The 18,934-nt window shown below is 37.5% G+C and overlaps 1 protein-coding gene across 1 annotated transcript in view; it reads left to right on the top strand.

Moving 5' to 3' along the window:
- LOC117294623 (neuronal acetylcholine receptor subunit alpha-10-like) overlaps positions 1-17,040 on the top strand; it is a 32,087-nt gene extending 15,047 nt beyond the window's left edge. Inside the window, exons 2-7 of the mRNA XM_033777117.1 lie at positions 777-916; positions 3,123-3,167; positions 4,284-4,393; positions 11,702-11,904; positions 12,539-12,865; positions 13,265-17,040. Coding sequence (XP_033633008.1) covers positions 777-916; positions 3,123-3,167; positions 4,284-4,393; positions 11,702-11,904; positions 12,539-12,865; positions 13,265-13,857 — 1,418 coding nt within the window. The 3' untranslated portion in view covers positions 13,858-17,040. The remainder of the gene's footprint in view (positions 1-776; positions 917-3,122; positions 3,168-4,283; positions 4,394-11,701; positions 11,905-12,538; positions 12,866-13,264) is intronic.
- The last annotated feature ends 1,894 nt before the right edge of the window (positions 17,041-18,934 follow it).

Raw genomic sequence — 18,934 nt, forward strand, 5'->3', positions numbered from 1 at the left:
TACGATATAACATGTTTGAACATTAACATACTTTAATGCCCCTATGATACATATTAAGAATTGATGAGTGGAATATAAGCACAGACTGTGATACGTAATGGTGTGAAGTAAACTGATGATGCTATCGGAAAGGAGTAGCAATAATTATGGTACCAAAGGTGGATTGAAACCCACGCACTTTCTTCCTGTTAAATGTCATGGTCGCAAATAAGCTATACGCATTCGCTATTTCATTGTCTGTTTCTTCGCATAAGTTCTATAAAAGAATATCATATAGAGGTATATTTAGGTAAACAATCCGTTTGAAATTCTTTAATAGAGGTTTTTAAGGTTAAAGTTGACTTGTTTTTGAAGAATGTAGACCGATTTTTGCTTTTGGTAAGTGAGAGTTAAAGGATTGCCAACAACCCTTAAAGATTATACCCTAAACAACATTGCATATAGTTTGTATTTTTTGAAGCCATGCTCTTTCTAGATAGGCCTAGTTTAAATATGTATCTCAATACAAACTTCTGTGTATGATGATGGCAAAGTTTTTCCATCTGTTTTTCAAGTTAATTTTAAGGCATAGAGACGTAAGTGAAAGAAAGAACGAACAGTTTCAATTGTTGTTGCGACGTCAGGGTGTCGTACCATGTTGGGGCAACGCGAAGTGAGACGATTGTAGTCTGCTGTTCGGTTGGTCAAGCTTTGAATTTGTCATACTTGTAACCATTCGCAGTTACAAGTATGGTCTGTGAATTTGAATATTAATTGACCATCCTTTTGTCTTTCAGTGTCTGCGGCAGATCAGAATGTATCCAATTTGATCTCGAATTTGTTTGGTGAATATAACAAGTTAGTTCGACCAGTCAAGAATGCATCCATGCCACTTATCATCAGATTCGAAGTCTTCTTTGCGCATGTTCTTGATATGGTAAGTTGTTGACTTGACTTGACTGTAATATTGGGTGCGTTCGTTTAGCTTCCCTGGGTCGACCCTGGGCTGCCCCAGTTCGTTCGAATAATACGAAAACAGCGAGGGGATGGGTCCCATCCTAATCTGTATACCCCAAGTATTAATCACCAAGTTAAAGTTTCTCCTTTAAAGTTTGCCCACCCTTCATATCGGTTGACTACTAGGCATCAAAAATCTCACCCACTAAAAAATGATGAGATACAGTGAATGCACATGATTTGCCGCACCATCAGTTTGTGTTCTATTAACTGCAAAGGGTAACCAGGCAAACCTATCATGGAAAATAATTATTTCACTAATTGAGGTGAACACCTCGAGTAATTTCAACTGGGCCCAATTTTATGAAGCTGTTAAGCAGAAAATACTGCTTGGTAAATGTCTTTGATACGCAAACAATGAGTGGTGCACCAACGACATTAATGCACTCTTAGTGTAAATGTGGCTGGTAATCTGTTTCTGCCAAGCAATACTCTTGTGTACTTAGCAAGTTTGGGTACTTACAGTTTTCATAAAATTTGGACCCCGATTTTAACGGTTCAGTGACCATTCATTTTCTAAATGCAACTGCGTCGCAGCAAGGACACTATTTTTAGTTGGTTCAGCAAAACTGGTTCGAATCCTCAAGTCAGTAGACGTCAAGATAATATTCACCACCAACTCGATCGATAACATTGGGTTAACATTGGGTCATTTCAAACACCATGATCGATAGCTTTCTATCCTAATCCATATCAGAGATTCGGATGATATTGAACAAATAAATAAGAAAGATAATAAGAAACCGAGCTAGACCATCCAGAAGCTTATTATAGAGCGTCTAGGTGTCACAATGGTAATGACATTGCCAGTGTCATTTGAAACTCGAGCCCTTTGGTGCTGATTGAAACTCAATACGTGTTCTTGGACCTAAATATTTGGCGCAGTTAGTGATTTTTTTTTCGGACTAAGTGAATGCCCTCTAAGTAAATCTTATCTTTGTGTCTGTTAAAGGTAGTGGACACTATTGGTAATTACTCAAAATAATTATTAGCATAAAACCTTATTTGGTAAAGAATAATGGGGAGCTGTTGATGGTATAAAACATTGTGAGAAACGGCTCCCTCTGAAGTAAATTAGTTTTCGAAAAAAGTCATTTCCCACGAATTTGATTTCGAAATCTCAAAGTTAGAATTTGAGGTCTCGAAATCAAGCATCTCCAAGCACACAACTTCGGGTAACAAGGGTGTTTTTTTCTTTCATTACTATTTCGCAACTTTGACGACCAATCGAGCTCAAAATTTTACAGGTTTGTTTGTTAAAACGTTAAGGCCGATGTTTTTATATCTTGAATTTTCGTAAGCTGGGAAAAATTGAAAACAGATGCAAATACTAAAGAAGTTTTCAAAACATGTGGATAGCTGCATGAAGGCGTATGCCTGAAATATGTGCATTATTTAACTACAACATTCTCACCTACAGACATTTTTTATAATTAGCAATGGTTGAATAAATGCATCAGCAAACCCTAAAAAAAATGTAAACTGTTCATACAGAAAGTAGCACACGTGATCGTCATCTCAGTTAGCATTGCCTAACTTATTCATTATCTAAATTTGTAAAACTGGCTGTTGGAAAAAGCTTTTAAGTTTAATGGGCGCAATGCAAGCCGGTAAGCTTTATTGGGAGATAAAACGCGATTGTGAAAGTGGCAGTAAAAACCTGGAATGTCAGTAAAACAAAAACCACTGTCGCTAAGGGCTGATCCTGGCAACAGGCAAGTCTAGCGGAAAAACCCGATTGTGAAACATAAAATACGGTACAATTTGTATGAATGTTGTTATTATTTTCATTATTCGGTGCTGATATTGTTCTCGTGGTGAGAATTTGTGTCTGAAATGCAAAAACTGAAAAGTAAATTCATCAAAAGTCCATTTTAATTTATAAGAATAACAATGCTTTTTGAACACAATTATAAAACGAAATGCATAGCAATAAAGGTCAAGTCAGTTTACACAAGTATATATAGTTAATGGTTGTCGTACATTACACAGTTCTCGGTCTAGAAAGTGTTGATGTATACTATTCGAAAAATAATAACAACAGATATTCAAACATGTAAAATATCTTCGAGTTGTAAAACTTGTTTAGGTCTTGTCTAACAAAATGTTGTTACTTTCGTCTACAGAATGAAAGGGAACAGACTCTAAGCAGTTCCATATGGTTGACATTGGTAAGTAGCGATACACAATTTCTCCTCATACCGAGTCAATATGTTTGATATACGATACAAAATCTTCCCATACAGAAATATTTGAATGATAATACTCGCTGTAGGGATCCGTGCTACCGTCCTTGAGTAATGTACAGTTGAATTGATACGATTTCCGAAATGCTGGAAATATCTCGCACTGCCAATATTGACGCACTTAGTACTTTGTCAGTAAAATTGATAATATCATAAGGTCATGGTTGAATATTGGCAGAGAAGTCACAATGTGGCGGGACCAGTTCAGGAGATTGTACTCTCAAAATGTCAAATCTGCTAAACACATGAGTGTTATTATTATCATACTTAAGAATGTCTGAGGAAGCGAACTTGGTGTTAAAAACATTTTGCTTTTTGATTTTAAAATTTAATATTATTTTCAGAATGCGTAATGGTTACAGGCATTGGACGCTATTGGTGATTACTCAAAATAATTGTTAGAAGAAAACAAACTTACTTGGTAAATGGATAACTGTTAATAGTATACAAAATTGCGAGAAACGGCTCCCTCTAAAGAAACCTAGTTTTTGAGTTAGAGGTATTTTCTCACTCAAATATTAAAAGACTTCGGGCCTTAAGCTTTTTTGTCGCACCTAAAACTTTGAGTAAAATCACACAAGTTTGATGACCAATTAAGTCCTAATTGTCACCGATTTGTTACAATATGCATAATTTGGGGGACAACAAGTGAGGATACTGCCGTCGATTTCACCAAACTCTTCCTAACTTAGGATTAATCTTAGGACGGGTTCAGTTCCGTATCCAAATACGTAGGACGCATTGAACCCATCCCAAGTTAAGACGGGTTACTCGTCCTAACTCGAGTTAAGACGGGTTACTCGTCCTAACTCGAGTTAAGACGGGTTACTCGTCCTAACTCGAGTTAAGACGGGTTACTCGTCCTAACTCGAGTTAGGATTAATCCCAGCGTTTCGTGAAATCGGCTGCCATGTCTTTTACAGTTACTAAATGTATCCAGTGCCTTTAATAATGCAGTTGCAACCAAAGTAAACCTTTGTATAGTCTATGATTATTAAAAAGCAGTATACACCCTTAAGAAATGTTCTCTTCTCTGTACAGACTTGGACGGATGATTACTTGACATGGGATCCTGACGACTATGGTGGAGTCTATGTGTTCAAAATCCCCTCGCACGAAATATGGCTTCCTGATATCTACTTTTATAACAAGTGAGAAAATCATAACCTTGTATTTTTATTAATAATTGGTGGTGTATCACTGTATATTTGGTTGGACGTTACACCATGTGTGTATCTTAACTTGCCAGATGTTGTTCTTGTCAGAACTAACTCACAAACAATTACTATTTTGTTTGTAAACATTTACAAAAACAGCAGCAAATACCAGCACACTTCAAGATTGTTGTCATTTGCACCGTCTGGTACTTGCTCGTGCGATTGTCAACCATTAGCTGTTTACTTCATCAACAGTTTATGGTGTGAAATTCATTTTTACCGTCTTGTCTGTTAGGTTAATCTCTTTCATCTTGAATATTGTTTCCTTCAAGTGCAAAGGAGTGGATTATTTTAAGCCATAAAGTACAACCACAAGGTCTCTGCTGCAATTGATATGTTTGGTTTCATTCCAACAGGCTCATTATTTTATCAAAGAGTAAAACTTTGGCGTTGACTGATTGTACTTTTAAGAGCCACATTTACCTACTCAGATATCTAGTCCAGTAACGACGAAACGAGGGTTGCAATCGCTTTAAATACCTACCGTTAAACTGAATGTTCAAATACAAACAAATATATTAAAAACACTCTATATATAACATGCCTAAGACAAATCCATCCAACAACTCACTTTCTTGACAGAAGTCTCTTTTCTATCAAGGTTATACGTTTTACACTGACAATGAAAAGCTTGCTTCAGTCCGTGATGCCTGAGCAAAGTCGACCATCTTTGCGTCCGTAAGAATCTGTATTTAACTGACGGGAAGAACAGATATTCAATTGGGTCCTTGTACTTGTAAGAGTATTATCTGCTCGAATTACTGCCTCTTTGCTGTTACCAAGATACTTTAACTCGTTCTTATTTGCATAATGGAGTAAGGGTTTACAATATAGATGTTTTGCTGAGGAAGGGGAAGGGGGAGGGGGGGGTCAAATATAAAGTCGATACCAGCATACCAGTGTTATCATGTTCAATCATGCTGATTATAAAAAGAAGATATATTTTGAATGTCGCCTTATTTCAGTTGCTCGGCAAGTCTATATCGACAAGCATTCTAAAAAAATAAAAAATAAAACAGACCTGCACAAAGAGGTTGCCATGTTTCTTCAAGCTATTGACTACGCTTCATGGAAACTCGAGGGTTTAAACGATTCTGCTCTTCCCTCATCCATAGAAACAAGGATATATGAAGAAAACCAGTTGTCAATCATTATTTGTTATCAATACTTGTCAGGATTCTGGTCCTTGACATTTATCATAAAAACACAATTTGTGTTTCTCAAATCAAACCCCAAAAGAACCACTTGATCAATACAAGGTCAATGAACTTGACAAGTGCTGTCAAAACAAGTCGAGCGATCGAATTCTAATGATTTTCCGTGCATAGACAAAACTGTCCCTCCCAACTTAAAATTCAGGTAAACAGTTTTTTATCAATAACTTGCAAATAATTTCCAACTGAATTTTCAAGGGTTATGCAAACAAAATGGTAAGCGTATTCAATAGGTTGTTTCGGGGATTTCGGTCACTACAGCATTCCAAATTGAAATGTTCAAAGAGCATCACAACCTAAAATTATGTATTGTCGTCTTTGTGGTAGGTAGATGACTGCAATGTTTCCTTAACTAATTCCCGTAACGCATTCAGACGCACCAGCTGTTTATGACACATGGCCGCACCTAAGGAGTTGGCTGGGAACCTTTGCATCTCATCAAGGCTCTCAAGTAAATTGTGTGTGATATGTTATTTTGCTCTTGCTTACAAGCGAATGGCAAAAACATCTTTACCCGAGAACTCTTAATTTGCTTTCAAAGGAAAATACACAAAGTTTGGCGGCCTTAGGAAGAGGAATTGACTATACCTTCTTAAAAGTATTTAGTGTAGTTTGGGACCAACTGAACAAACTTTATGGATGTAAAAAGTGATAAAGCCAAAATAAAACGAAAACTATCCCATTGACTTTTCCTGTAAAAAAAACACACCCACCAAAGTATGAAAAGCTTTACGTTTGAGAAGACCAACTCAAGTATGGTTACGCCGATGACTTGGGTATTCTGGTGGCCCACAAGCACTGTGAAGTCATTGGGAGAACCCCCAGCCTGGACATGGATACCTTGTCAGCTTGCTTGACGAACTGGAGCCTAAAGCTGACCGAGGTGCATATAATATCAGCAGCAGTCCAGCTGACCAACAGAGAGGCCAAACGAGAGCGGGACGTACAGGTCAACGGCAGCGACTGACTTTCTAGTCACCTCCACATCCCTTGGTGTAAATCTTGACACATGGTAGGCCTGCGATCACCATTGCGCAGACAAAGGTACGGGACATAGAAGGAGCCAGCGTCTCCTCACATACACACCTCTGCCTTGACCTGGCACCCATGGTCAGCCAACACAAGCAACTATGAGAGCCTCAAAATGGAGACGTGTCTGTAACTTAACCATGGGTGATGTTGCAACCAACAACGTGGAGCAGTTTTCACCGAGAGCACCTGCTCCCTAGGTCATCGCTTAAGATATTAGACAACCCTGACCCAAATCAAAGCGACAATTCGCAACAACAGAGGCTAAACTAGCACTTCCAACACTAACACCTCATGCCCAAATTGACTGCCACAAATCGTCACAACAGTGGCACCAGAGGCAGAGGTACCACTCCCACAGGCACACACAAAGACAGTGCACCAATACCTCATACCCAAATTGACTGTCACACATCGTCACAACAGTGGCACCAGAGGCAGAGGTGCCACTCCCACAGGCACACACAAAGACAGTGCACCAATACCCCCATGCCTAACGGACTGCCACATGGTCGCAACAATAGCACCAGTCATCATAGCCCCTGAAAGAGCCTCATGCCCAAGCTGTATACACTCCTGACCCAGACCTCATTCGGCATGCATAGGTGAAGCTAAACCGCTTACTGGAAAACAGAGAATCACATCATTAGGAAGTGCCCCCTCCATCAACCACCAGTGGAACCCCAAGGTTTGACCCATGTTCCCACATCGAGTCAGGATTGGCTGCTCAAAACCAAGCTCAGGATCTAAGTCTACCCCCTCCTCCTGAAGAAGACCATTGACCTCTATACTAACCGTTCATGCCTCCCCATCTTGGCGAGCAATGACGCAGATATTGCCGAAGGCAATGCAGAGGAACTCATCTGTAGTATTGCCCACTGTGTGTGTCTGAAGCGTCACTATTTTATTATTCCTCATTGGATCATGACAACTTGGGCAAAACGTACAAGTTCACCGATGACGGTAAAATGAGCCCCAAAATGGTTTGTGTTTCCCTTCAGTGGTGTCTTGATTGAGAACCATCAGACTGGAAACAGTTGAGGTGTAGTTGGATATAATTGACTTGATGCTTGACTCGCTAAGTATCACTTTCGCTACAGGAGTTATATTGAAAGGACCACCATTGGTGTCTACCTCCAATAATAATTGGAGAGTCATGTTGTTGTAATATCCCTTTCAAGTCCATATGGTTTTTGTCTGCTTGGTTAAAAGAAACAAATGTGATTTTAGGCATTGCATGGTAATGTATCAATGTATTGCGGTAAACACCATGTTTATGTCTACTTGCCAGGGTCTAATTTCTTAGAGCTGCTAGGCTCAAAAATTTGCTTAGCATGAAATTTCTTCCTTGATAACAACAGGATTACCAACCAATTTTCCATTTGTTGCTTGCTTGTCCTGAAAATCACGAGGATATTTGGTTGGCATTCCTGTTTTTATCAAGGGAAAAATTGTTGTGCTTAGCAGCTCTATAAAATTGGGCCAGGTAGAGTTTCTTCTCTAGAGAACTGTCTTGCGTTATTTTACTGCCAAGGAGAAGCATTTTCCCGATTTTTCGTGAGATTTCTCAGTTTTGAAGAAAGACGTTTACCTTGGTCCATAGATCACAGAGAAAGAAGAAGATAAGAAACAGACCACTTCTGGGGCTCAAACTAAATCGTCTTTGGATAGTATGTTCCCTTTTTTTCATGGCATGGGTATAAACAAACCGACCATTACTGGTTGCTCAAACCAGGCGTCTTTGACATTATTTTCTTTTCTGCATGGTTATAAACAAACCGGCCTTTACTGGTGCGTCTTTGGATATGATTATCTTTTCTACATGGTTTAAACAAACCGACCATTACTGGTTGCTCAAACCAGGCGTCTTAAAATATGATGTTCTTTTCTGCAAGGTTATAAACAAACCGACCATTACTGGTGCTCATTTCCTCATCCTAAGACTCTTTGGATATTATTTCAGCCGCAGATGCAGCTCGAGCTAAAGCCAAATCTGGTGATTTTGACTTTGGCAAAATAATCCGAAGTCTCTGAGGAGAGTGGAACATCGCGGGCAATTGCGTAAGCTGTACCGACAAACACTGTCAGGTTATACTCCAATAGAACTATATTTCGATCAAATCCACTCCCAGTTGAAGTTCTGACGGCATGCCGAATAATCAACCTATTTCTGGTACAAAGTTTTGTTCAGTTCTTATTCTATTTTTCAGTGGTCCGTGAATTTGACGAAACCTAAGGAAGTGTAAAATGAGGTTGTGCATGCAAGTGGAATATAAAGCGTCTGTATAAACGCCGATGTACCTTAATGCATCCAAACACTAAAGTTGAGAGATTTATTCAAAAAAGGCCAATTTAATTTAAGTTGTTTTAATATAATAATGTTCGACCTATTTCACGGACCTCTAAAAAAGATAATGGGATTTTAAATTCGTTATAACCCACCGTCTTCAAAATCCGGGTAGGGCCTACCTTACTTTAAAATAAAACTTCACACTAAAGATGCGTAGAATCATTCTCAGATCACCAAAAAAACAGCACCTTTAAAAACTAACTATTAAATTTTTGTTCCAAACTTGTTTGAAAGGGTGTATGTACTTTTTGTAGGACAAAAAACACAATTTCCACAGATTTACACTAAACTTACACAGTTCGAAGATAATGATAGTAAAAAGCTTCCCTGAAAATATTACGTGCTGAGGTGCTGTAGTTTTTGGGAAATGAGTAAAACAATGTCATGAAAATAGATGTTGTCTCATGAGCGAAAATTATTTTTTTAACATTAACAAACGTATTTTCATGACAATGTTTTACTCATTTCTCAAAAACTACAGCGCCTCAGTAACTAATATTTGAAGGGAAGCTTTCCACTATCATTATCTTCAAACCCTGTAAGTTTAATGTAAATCTATGGACATTTTGAAAAAGTACCCGAATCCTTTAAATGTCATTTCACGGCAGAGTGCTTTCTACCCACATCCATTATTTATCTGTGAAATTATGGAGTAGTCTGGCTAATTTAATGACTACAATTTACAAACTAAGGAAAAATACTTAAAGCCCTAATTAGTTTGTAAATCGTAGTCATTTTAAAAGTGATAATTATACAGATTATTACCATACATTCACAGGTGAATAATGCAGGTTGGTGAAGACTTTACTGCCGTGAGATGTTTGCCAACCTTCCAGTCTAAAAGATAAGAGTATAATCATCAAAGTTTTGTAGGCTGTTTTTTTTCAGGTAAAAAAACATCCACTCAACCCTTAAAACGGTTTAAAAGAACATTAGGGTTGGCATTTCAAAAGATTGCCGTGCTCACCTGCCACGTTGGGGTTCTGGCTTTATTACTAAGTCAAGCTGACGATCAGAGCATACTAATCGAAACGTCGAGTTGAGACCAACGGTTCTTTTCAGAACCATCCCAACTCATTTAGAGATAGTCATCACATGGTGTTACCGCTAATCCTTCTATATATCGTAAAGTTGAACATTGTAGAAGCTTGATAGAAGGTTAATATACCAGATACAAACACCGTTTTGTATCAGATGTATAGCTCCTGTATACACGGAGGTATCATAACTACTTTACATCAATGACGAAACAGGAAAGATTCTCAACTACACATTCACTTCCGACGTACGGTGTGACACATGGATAGGGAGCAATATAAAGACTCCATTTGAAATGCACAGGGCATTAATTTTGTATTAAATTACTTGTCTCCCTTCAAGACATTTAATCATATAAAACTGCCATAATCTTTTATCTGCAGATCTATACTAATAGCGACTAACCCCACCGGCCGACTTCTTAGGGATCTTTAAAGCAACTATATGACTGATCTTCTATTAACAGGATTAACGTCTCATCCAGTTATAAACAGCAGCGGTGAAAATGGCACCCAGTTGTTTGTATCGATACTGGCTCCTACACAAACTCGAAAATGGCACCCAGTTGTTGGTATCGATACTGACTCCTACACAAACTCGAAAATAGCACCCAGTTGTGTTTCCCTACACAAACTCGAAACTCTCATGTCAAGTTTAATATTGGTCACTACGATTGGGACTCAAATGAAACAGCAATTAAAATGCATCTGACACATTGTATTTAACTTTACTTGCACCAAGCTGTGCAAGACATCTGTCATTCCAATAGTCTATTAATCTTTATTTATATACTTTGATGCCTTAACGTAGCAGTCAAGGGCAGAAGCGCCCATTAACCGCTTAAGATATAGTAGTACCTGATCGGCAACATTTAAATACATATTGACAGTGAATAAGCGCACTGTTTCCGAAGTAATGGCGAGATATTTTAATAAATTGGATTCTTACACAGGCGGTGATTGTCAATATAAATTGCATTAATGTTAACGATTTGTTTACTTTGTAATGACACATAATTCAGATTTTTGCTGCCAGTTGGTTGTTTAATAAAAATGAATGAATGAAATGAATGAATAAACATCTGAGGAAATCAAAACAACATTGATAGATAGGCACATTGTAATCAATGACCATCACCTACTAGCGAAGACTTACATCAATGTGATTGGTCATGACTTGAGAATATCTCATGAATATTCATGAACAAACATGTTCATTAGAATGACTTAATCAATCAACTGTCATTGGTCAAGGGTCCATGACTCTACGTCCCCATGGCTGGTTTTCAGGGGAGACCCAGCCCAAGAAATCGACGGGTCAATTGTTAATGCCTTGTCCATCCGTAGGGCATTCTAGTGTGGTCCTTGCTGGGAATGGAGACGGGATCTTTGTCGATTGCTTGTGGCAGATGATCAGGTGGATGTTTACGGTGGGCGACGTGGGGAAGATCGATCGGAAACAAGGGTTGGGAATGTCAACTGATTTACCTAAGAGGCAGTGACCCTTATATTGCTTCCTGAACACATTTCAAAGGATATATCTTAAAAAAATTAAAACATTTATTAACACTTAAATTAATCACAATGTTTTTTGGGTTTTTTTTTCAATTAGTGCCGAGCTGCAAACGAGAAACTTTCTTGTCGGTCCAGTGGTCAAGATCTTCTCTAATGGGGGAATCATGTGGGCAGCCCCGGTCAACTTCAAAGGGTACTGCCTGCTCGATGTTCGCTACTTCCCATTCGACCATCAGCACTGCGATATGAAGTTTGGTCCATGGCAACACAATGGCAAAGAGATAATCATGGAGGGACACGGTAATAATAACTCAATTTGTGTATACACGTTTCTTTCTTAGTAGTGCTGTCGATAGAGGGCGCACACTCTATAGAGTGAACCGGACTGTTGCTAAGATGAGCTCCGTTTATTGTGGCGATCAAGCCGTATCCCGTAATACAGACACAGTGTCACAGGGAAATCTGTCCGCCGGAGACACTGTACCCCTTTATTGCAAATTAACATGTGCTAAAGGAGGATGTGTCAAACAGGGGCGCTATCACAAAAAGTTTATACACAGTTCGCCTTATGTGGGACAAAAACATTTTAACGAAGGGTTGTTGTTTGTCGATAGTGGCAGTATTGGAACAAACAAGCAGTTTGCAACCTCAATAAGTAGATGGATGGTTTGTGAGCTTTGCTTATACTTAATATGATAAAAAGACTGCAGACTGAAATTAATGTTTTTTCTTCTTTTGTTCTCCTTTTTTTTTAACAACAAAGTACGATAATGTAAAACAGCTCTTGTGCTGATTGTTGTATCCTGTATAAATATTTTTAAATAAATAAATAAATAAATAAATAAATATTATATATATATTTTTTTTATATGATTAACTTAGCCGTTTTAGCAGTGTATTCATTTCTGTTTTGTTGCCTTGATTCTCTCATCAGGTAGCCAGTCAGTGTTCATGAGTAATGGTGAATGGGACATGACAGGCATCAGTACCGTAGATAACCTTGTATATTACCCAGACGATCCAGGGGTCCCCTTTACAGATACAACCTTCACCATCAAGTTCTCAAGACGTTCAGAGTTCTACGTCTTTAATCTTATGATGCCATCGTGTCTGATTTGCCTCATGGCGGCGCTCGCTTTTCTGCTGCCACCTACGTCACAAGGAAAGGTCAATCTTGGGGTCACGTTTCTATTGTCGATGACAGTGTTTCTGATGATTGTTGCTGAGTCTATTCCACCGACCAATCAGGTCCCAGTTATCGGTAAGTGAATAATAACCATTGACCAATAATCATCGACCTTTGCTGGACTTTTGGGGTCCGCTTTGGTCGATGATCAATGCTATAGCCCACGTGTATAGTGTTTTCGATAGATTGTGTCTGAATTGATTATTGACGCCAATGAGCACATTGATGTACATTTATTAAAATGAATACCGATTCTGACTGCATTATGAGTACATGTTTTTATTTCCTTTTCTAATTAATGAGTGTGTTATGGGTGAGTATGCAGAAAACACTTTCGAACACAATATGATAAATATTAGAGGTAAATTGAAAATTAATCGTTTAGTTTCACGCAATATTTGCTGTTGACCCAAAACAGAAATTAATAAAATGTGTACTGATATCAAACTATGTTTGGTGCTTTGTTCTTGTCAGGTCAATATTTTGCTGCAACAATGCTGCTGGTATCCTTGTCGTTGGTTCTTAATGTCATAGTTGTGGCCATCTTTACCCACGCACTTACCGGGCAGCCAGTTCCAAGATACATTCGTACTATTGTCCTTGGTGTTTTTGCTCCAATTGTTCGCATCTCTTCGGAAGAAATCCGTGATATTCGTCGAAAAACCTTTAAGCAAAAGAGTCACAATCATAAAGTTCTGACGAAGTCCGGAGGTGGAACCAAGTTTACTACCGTCCCGAGCAAGGAACATTCAAAAACACATGGAGTCAATTTCTACATGGATTACGTACCCAACTCGCATCATAGCAACGACAGTGACAACTCCAAGAGACACGGGGAACAGTTCGAAGCTCTCACGCGAGAATTGAAGAAAATGAACGAGACCTTGGCCCATATGAAACAGGGTGAGAAACAACTGACACCCGAGCAGAAACGAAACTACAGAGAATGGGTTTTAGTCTCACGTGTTCTTGATAGAACCTTTCTTGTTCTTTACTTACTTGGCAATATTTTATCTGTTGTTTTGCTAGTGTTACCTGTCATGATACGAATGCAATCAGCCTCGTGAGCTAGGTCAACAAGTTGTTTTTGTAATTTTTTTGTGTGTTTTTTCAAAATTATTTTGATAATATATTGGCTCTGAAATGAAATAGTAGAAACAAAACTGTAATGAAATATTCACTTGAAGTTTGTGAATACAAAAGGCTGTCATCCTACAAACATTAAACAAACAAAATTACATTTTATAAAGGAATCTTAATTATTTCGTTTAAATAGTGTTGTTTCTTGCATCATGACATAGGTTTCCAGTAGTTGGTTTTAACGAAAACTATATTGGACTAGAGTTGTAGGAATGGAAACTGAAAAACAGTTATTTATTATGATATAACCATGAGTTCTTCCGTAAGTGTTGAAGTGGTAAAGTATAATGTCAGTACCAATACGAATAAAGCACTAGATAGATTTCTGTAACACACGGTAGTTTCATTGTCAAAGGTGTCTTTTTGCAGGTTCTGTATAGCGCCCTCTCATGATCATACTAGTTGTATTTTGAAAATGGTTTCATTTCTAAATAGAGCCGATGAAAAATATTTAAAATGTTGATTAAAACAAGAATGTGTGCAAAACGTGTTTGGTGAATCGTTGAATCCAAAAGTCAAACCATGTAATTATTAGTTATGATCTTGTGAAAAGTTGCATTTCAACAATTTTAAGTTTGCATGATTTAATAAACACGTTTCCGATGACTATATCAATATACCAGATTCGTCTTTTATTCGAATGCCTCTTTTTAGATTGATATTTTAAGCTGCTTTATTCAATATTGCACCCTTTATCATTATGTAATAAAGTTGAAAGTTTTAAAAGCAATGAGTAAGAGTTGAAAGTATCATTAAATCGAACAAACAGTTTGCTGAGCAAACTGGCCAGCCCACTGCCTTGGTGGATAATGACATGACACGGTAGTCTTGAACTGTGAGATTCGTGTTTTGTATCTAAATATGAAACATAAAACTATGTTTAAATACATAAGTGATTCACCCTAAATTTGGCAAAGCTTCCTCCATTGATGTACTTGTTTAATATCAATAAAAAATAGTCTTCAAACATTGACAAAGTTGTCGCAAAACTAATATGATTTCGTCGTGGTGTAAAACCGTTGTGCATCAAGTATTACATTATAACATCTATAGGTTGGACATAGACCAACATAATGATATCATCAGCTAATTGTGGTAGAAAAATGTCCAACTTGCCCTCTTTCTTGCCCTCAACGTGCATTTATCTTTCCAGATTATTGTATGGGTAGAATGTCTCCCTCATGTACTCTCACAACACCACTTTGTTATTCATTTATTCATTGTGACGTTTATTCAAATGCTCTTTTTGGAAAAATAACTCAATATGAGGATTTATCAGTACATAGGACGCGCATAAAGTAAACAAAATTAATAGAGTTGTAATAGGGAATAATAAATAAATAACTGGGAATGAACTATGTATAGGAGAGTTGCGAGAGCATGAGGCTGCTTTGACCGATGACACAGAGGTACACTCAGTCAAGTTTGCCAGCAGGTTTCTGGTTAAAGTTCTTGTGTTTGGCGATCTGTGGCTGGGCAATGGGTTATGATAGTTGAATTGCAAACCCATTTCACAATAGTACCCATCCACAGGCATTCAACATAATTTGGTCATCTTCGCCAGGTTTCTTCGACAGAATTGAGCTAAACGGGATCAAGACCCCCCCCCCCGATCTAGAACCAGTGTAGCTTAGTTTATTGTAATGGATAAGCAGTTTACGTAACACACTAAGACACAATGAAACTTTACCCCAAAGTAAAAATAAATCAGGATAGTTTTATTCATTAATGACAGCATTGTATTCGGTAAATGTGAACCCTTCTTTTTGATGTTTTGACACACTAGCAAAGTTGTCTGATTGGCTATTGTACAAACAGAAGAACACAAGTCATAGTATTTCTCATTGACACTGAAGATACTACTTTAAATATTATTCCTAATGATCCAGTACAATAATTGAACACTTGGCGATTTGTTTGTTGGGTGTACTCTTAGATTAATAGAAAGGGTTTTAACGCATGAAGTAGTATAGATATACTAGAGCATTACCCAATAGGAATCCCTCAAAATGGAAGTTATGTTGTAAAATTAAAAACGATATAATTTCAGTACTCATAAACATTAGTAATAATTAAGACAATAAATAGTATTCACGTAGGCTACTAAATTAATTTTTTTTTGTTTTTAATTGAAGCTCAAATTTATCAAAACAATGTTATTTCCAAACAATATCGTTGTCATTTTCTGTGAGAATATCAACATAACAAATAAATCGTGGCAATATTTAGTGTCATAATAAGTATCCTTGTAAAGACACTTGACCATTCTTTTGACAAAAAAATATAACATTGTTTGAAAATTATATATAAAAGGGGACAATGATAACTTATTGGTATTTTTCTTGATGCCAGCGCTTTTGTGTTTCGCATACTGAAAATATTCTTTTCGCCTACATTCAAATGAAAACAATACTGGTTAAAACCTAACGAGTATTCCAGGTATAAGCTTAAAGGTTTTGCTTCAAGTTCTTCATTTCTTACTACTCCAGATTGGCAGATTATATAAAATAAAAACAAATAAAAAACAGAAGGTTATTATTATAAAACAGTTTATAAAATGGAACAAAGTTAATACCTTTGGAGAGTTTCGACCCCTATACCCTCTTTATAATTGCTATTGGCGCTTGTGAAACTATGACAGTATGCATGAGATATATATTTTTTCTTTTAAATAAACTAATTGTATTGGACTTCAGTCTTTATTCGTTAATTAATCTACAAAACAAAACGACAACATTTATATAATGATTGATTATACATATCTTTGTTAAGGAAATCCGGGATGTGTTTGGCCAGAACACAACTGAACAAAGTAAGGGCGTTAAGAATTGTGCTTTTGTGACACCATGACATATTTACTGATTATCCAAGCTTGTTGAATTTAAGCAAATTGTTTATTTGGCAAATAAATTGTGTCGAACCGTTTCAAACAATGATAATAAATCAAATGGTTTGAGTATGTATTTTTTTCAAAATACTGTAAGGAACATCGACCCATAGATTGATGAATTAAACATGGGGAAATAATTCTGCCCTAGAATTTTAAAGGTCATGTTAAAATCTCACCCTAGTAATATGCCTGTGATTTGTTTTACACATATCTGGGGAAAGTACATAGTAAACCAATGCTATCGCTTGAAGGGTAAAGCCTAATTAATATTCTTTATTCCCGCTGCAAATTCAACAATATTGAAATAATCAAAATAGAATCAACAGAAATTAATAGTCAATGCGCAATACTGTAATTATTACAATGTCAATATATCAGTGTCTCATGTCCATCAATCATAACTAGCACAAGTATATAATACTTATCCATATTTAACATTATTAGGGTGATTGAAAAACCTGTCGCCATAAAGGCCCCCACTAGCTCTATTCAACACTTATCTTCTACCTTATTGGATGAATAGTCACATGAACTGTCATAATCATATCTCACATGTTACCACAAGCCTTGTTGAAATCACATGATGATCATAGTCCTCTACACAGAAAGAACTTATCATCATCACCACAAAATCATGATTGCCACCACTACACCGCCACTACCACTACCACCAAGTCCAACCAATAGCACCAGCCGACCAGCGACAGCACTAGTACCACTCCCGCCAAAAACAAACACCATCAACCGAACACCACTTCTACACAACCACCACCACCACTAAAATCATCATCACTTCACCCATATCACCACTATCACCACCACCAGCACCAACACCCTCATAACCCCTACCACCCACCATCATCACCACTACCATCACCATCGCTACCACCACCACCAATACTACCAACATCACAACCACCGCTGTGTCATCACCATCGTCACCCCCTTCACCACAACCACCGCCATCACCATCAACAAACTCCCCAGCAGCAACACTACCACACCATTATCACCCAACCCCTATCCCATCACTTACAACAAGTTTCCATCATCTTAATATTATCCACACAATCTCAGCAAGTATATCATCACATTATTATTTATTCATCTTACTATTCTGAAGTTTCATTACCATCATGGTCAGCCTTGCTGGCAATTTTACAACATCAATATCCTTTATTAAAGACCCTGGACACTATTGGTAATTGTCCAAGACCAGTCTTCTCACTTGGTGTATCTCAACATTATGCACAAAATAACAAACCTGCGAAAATTTGAACTCGATTGGTCATCGAAGTTGCGAGATAATAATGGAAGAAAAAAACACCCTTGCCAAACGAGTTGTGTGCGAAAAACTATGTTACTTCAGAGGGAGCCGTTTCTCAACATGTTTTCTACTATTAACAGCACGCCATTGATCGATAAAAAGTAAGTTGTTATGCTAACAATTATTTTAAGAAAAATACCAATAGTGTCCAGTGCCTTAAAGGACCACTTCCTCCAAAAATAACAATTTTATGTTCGACATGGGGTATGGTGTACAACCATCCCCTCTCTTCATCTATCAAGTAATATCTGCCCATTTTGCACATTATCAACTCATATTCCATACCAAACTCTTCTGTCTCAATGAGTAAGTTTGATTACATCCCAAGGTCACAAGTCATGTTCAGAATTTTATTGGAAAAAAAGGGATACACAATTATAGGAGCCCTTTCTAACCATTTCGACTCTTGCAAATGCTGTGTTAGCTTAAATGACTGCGTGAAAGTAAGGATTACTCCGCGCTCAACATGGCAGAGGGCGCTCTTTCGTTCCAATTTAGTCAACCTTTCACTCTCTATGGATCTGGAAACGTGCCGCAAAACAAGTATGAAAGAACATACCATTCGGGATAATTTACGACGTGTTTTTCTGCTGGAACCATTCAAACGAGACAGACTGATCCACTTATTTAAAGTGTTATTATACATGCAATTAACTTCAACAAAGTCGTTCGTAGTGAAACAATCGTTATATTACTGATCAGGATAAGACAGTCCACCCTTGGTTCAATAAGTATTGTACCCTTGGTTAGTTCATATTTTTTTCAAGAGTTACGTTTTGAATTGACC

Source organism: Asterias rubens, chromosome 9 (genome assembly GCF_902459465.1).
Source record: "Asterias rubens chromosome 9, eAstRub1.3, whole genome shotgun sequence".
NCBI lineage: Eukaryota > Metazoa > Echinodermata > Asteroidea > Forcipulatida > Asteriidae > Asterias > Asterias rubens.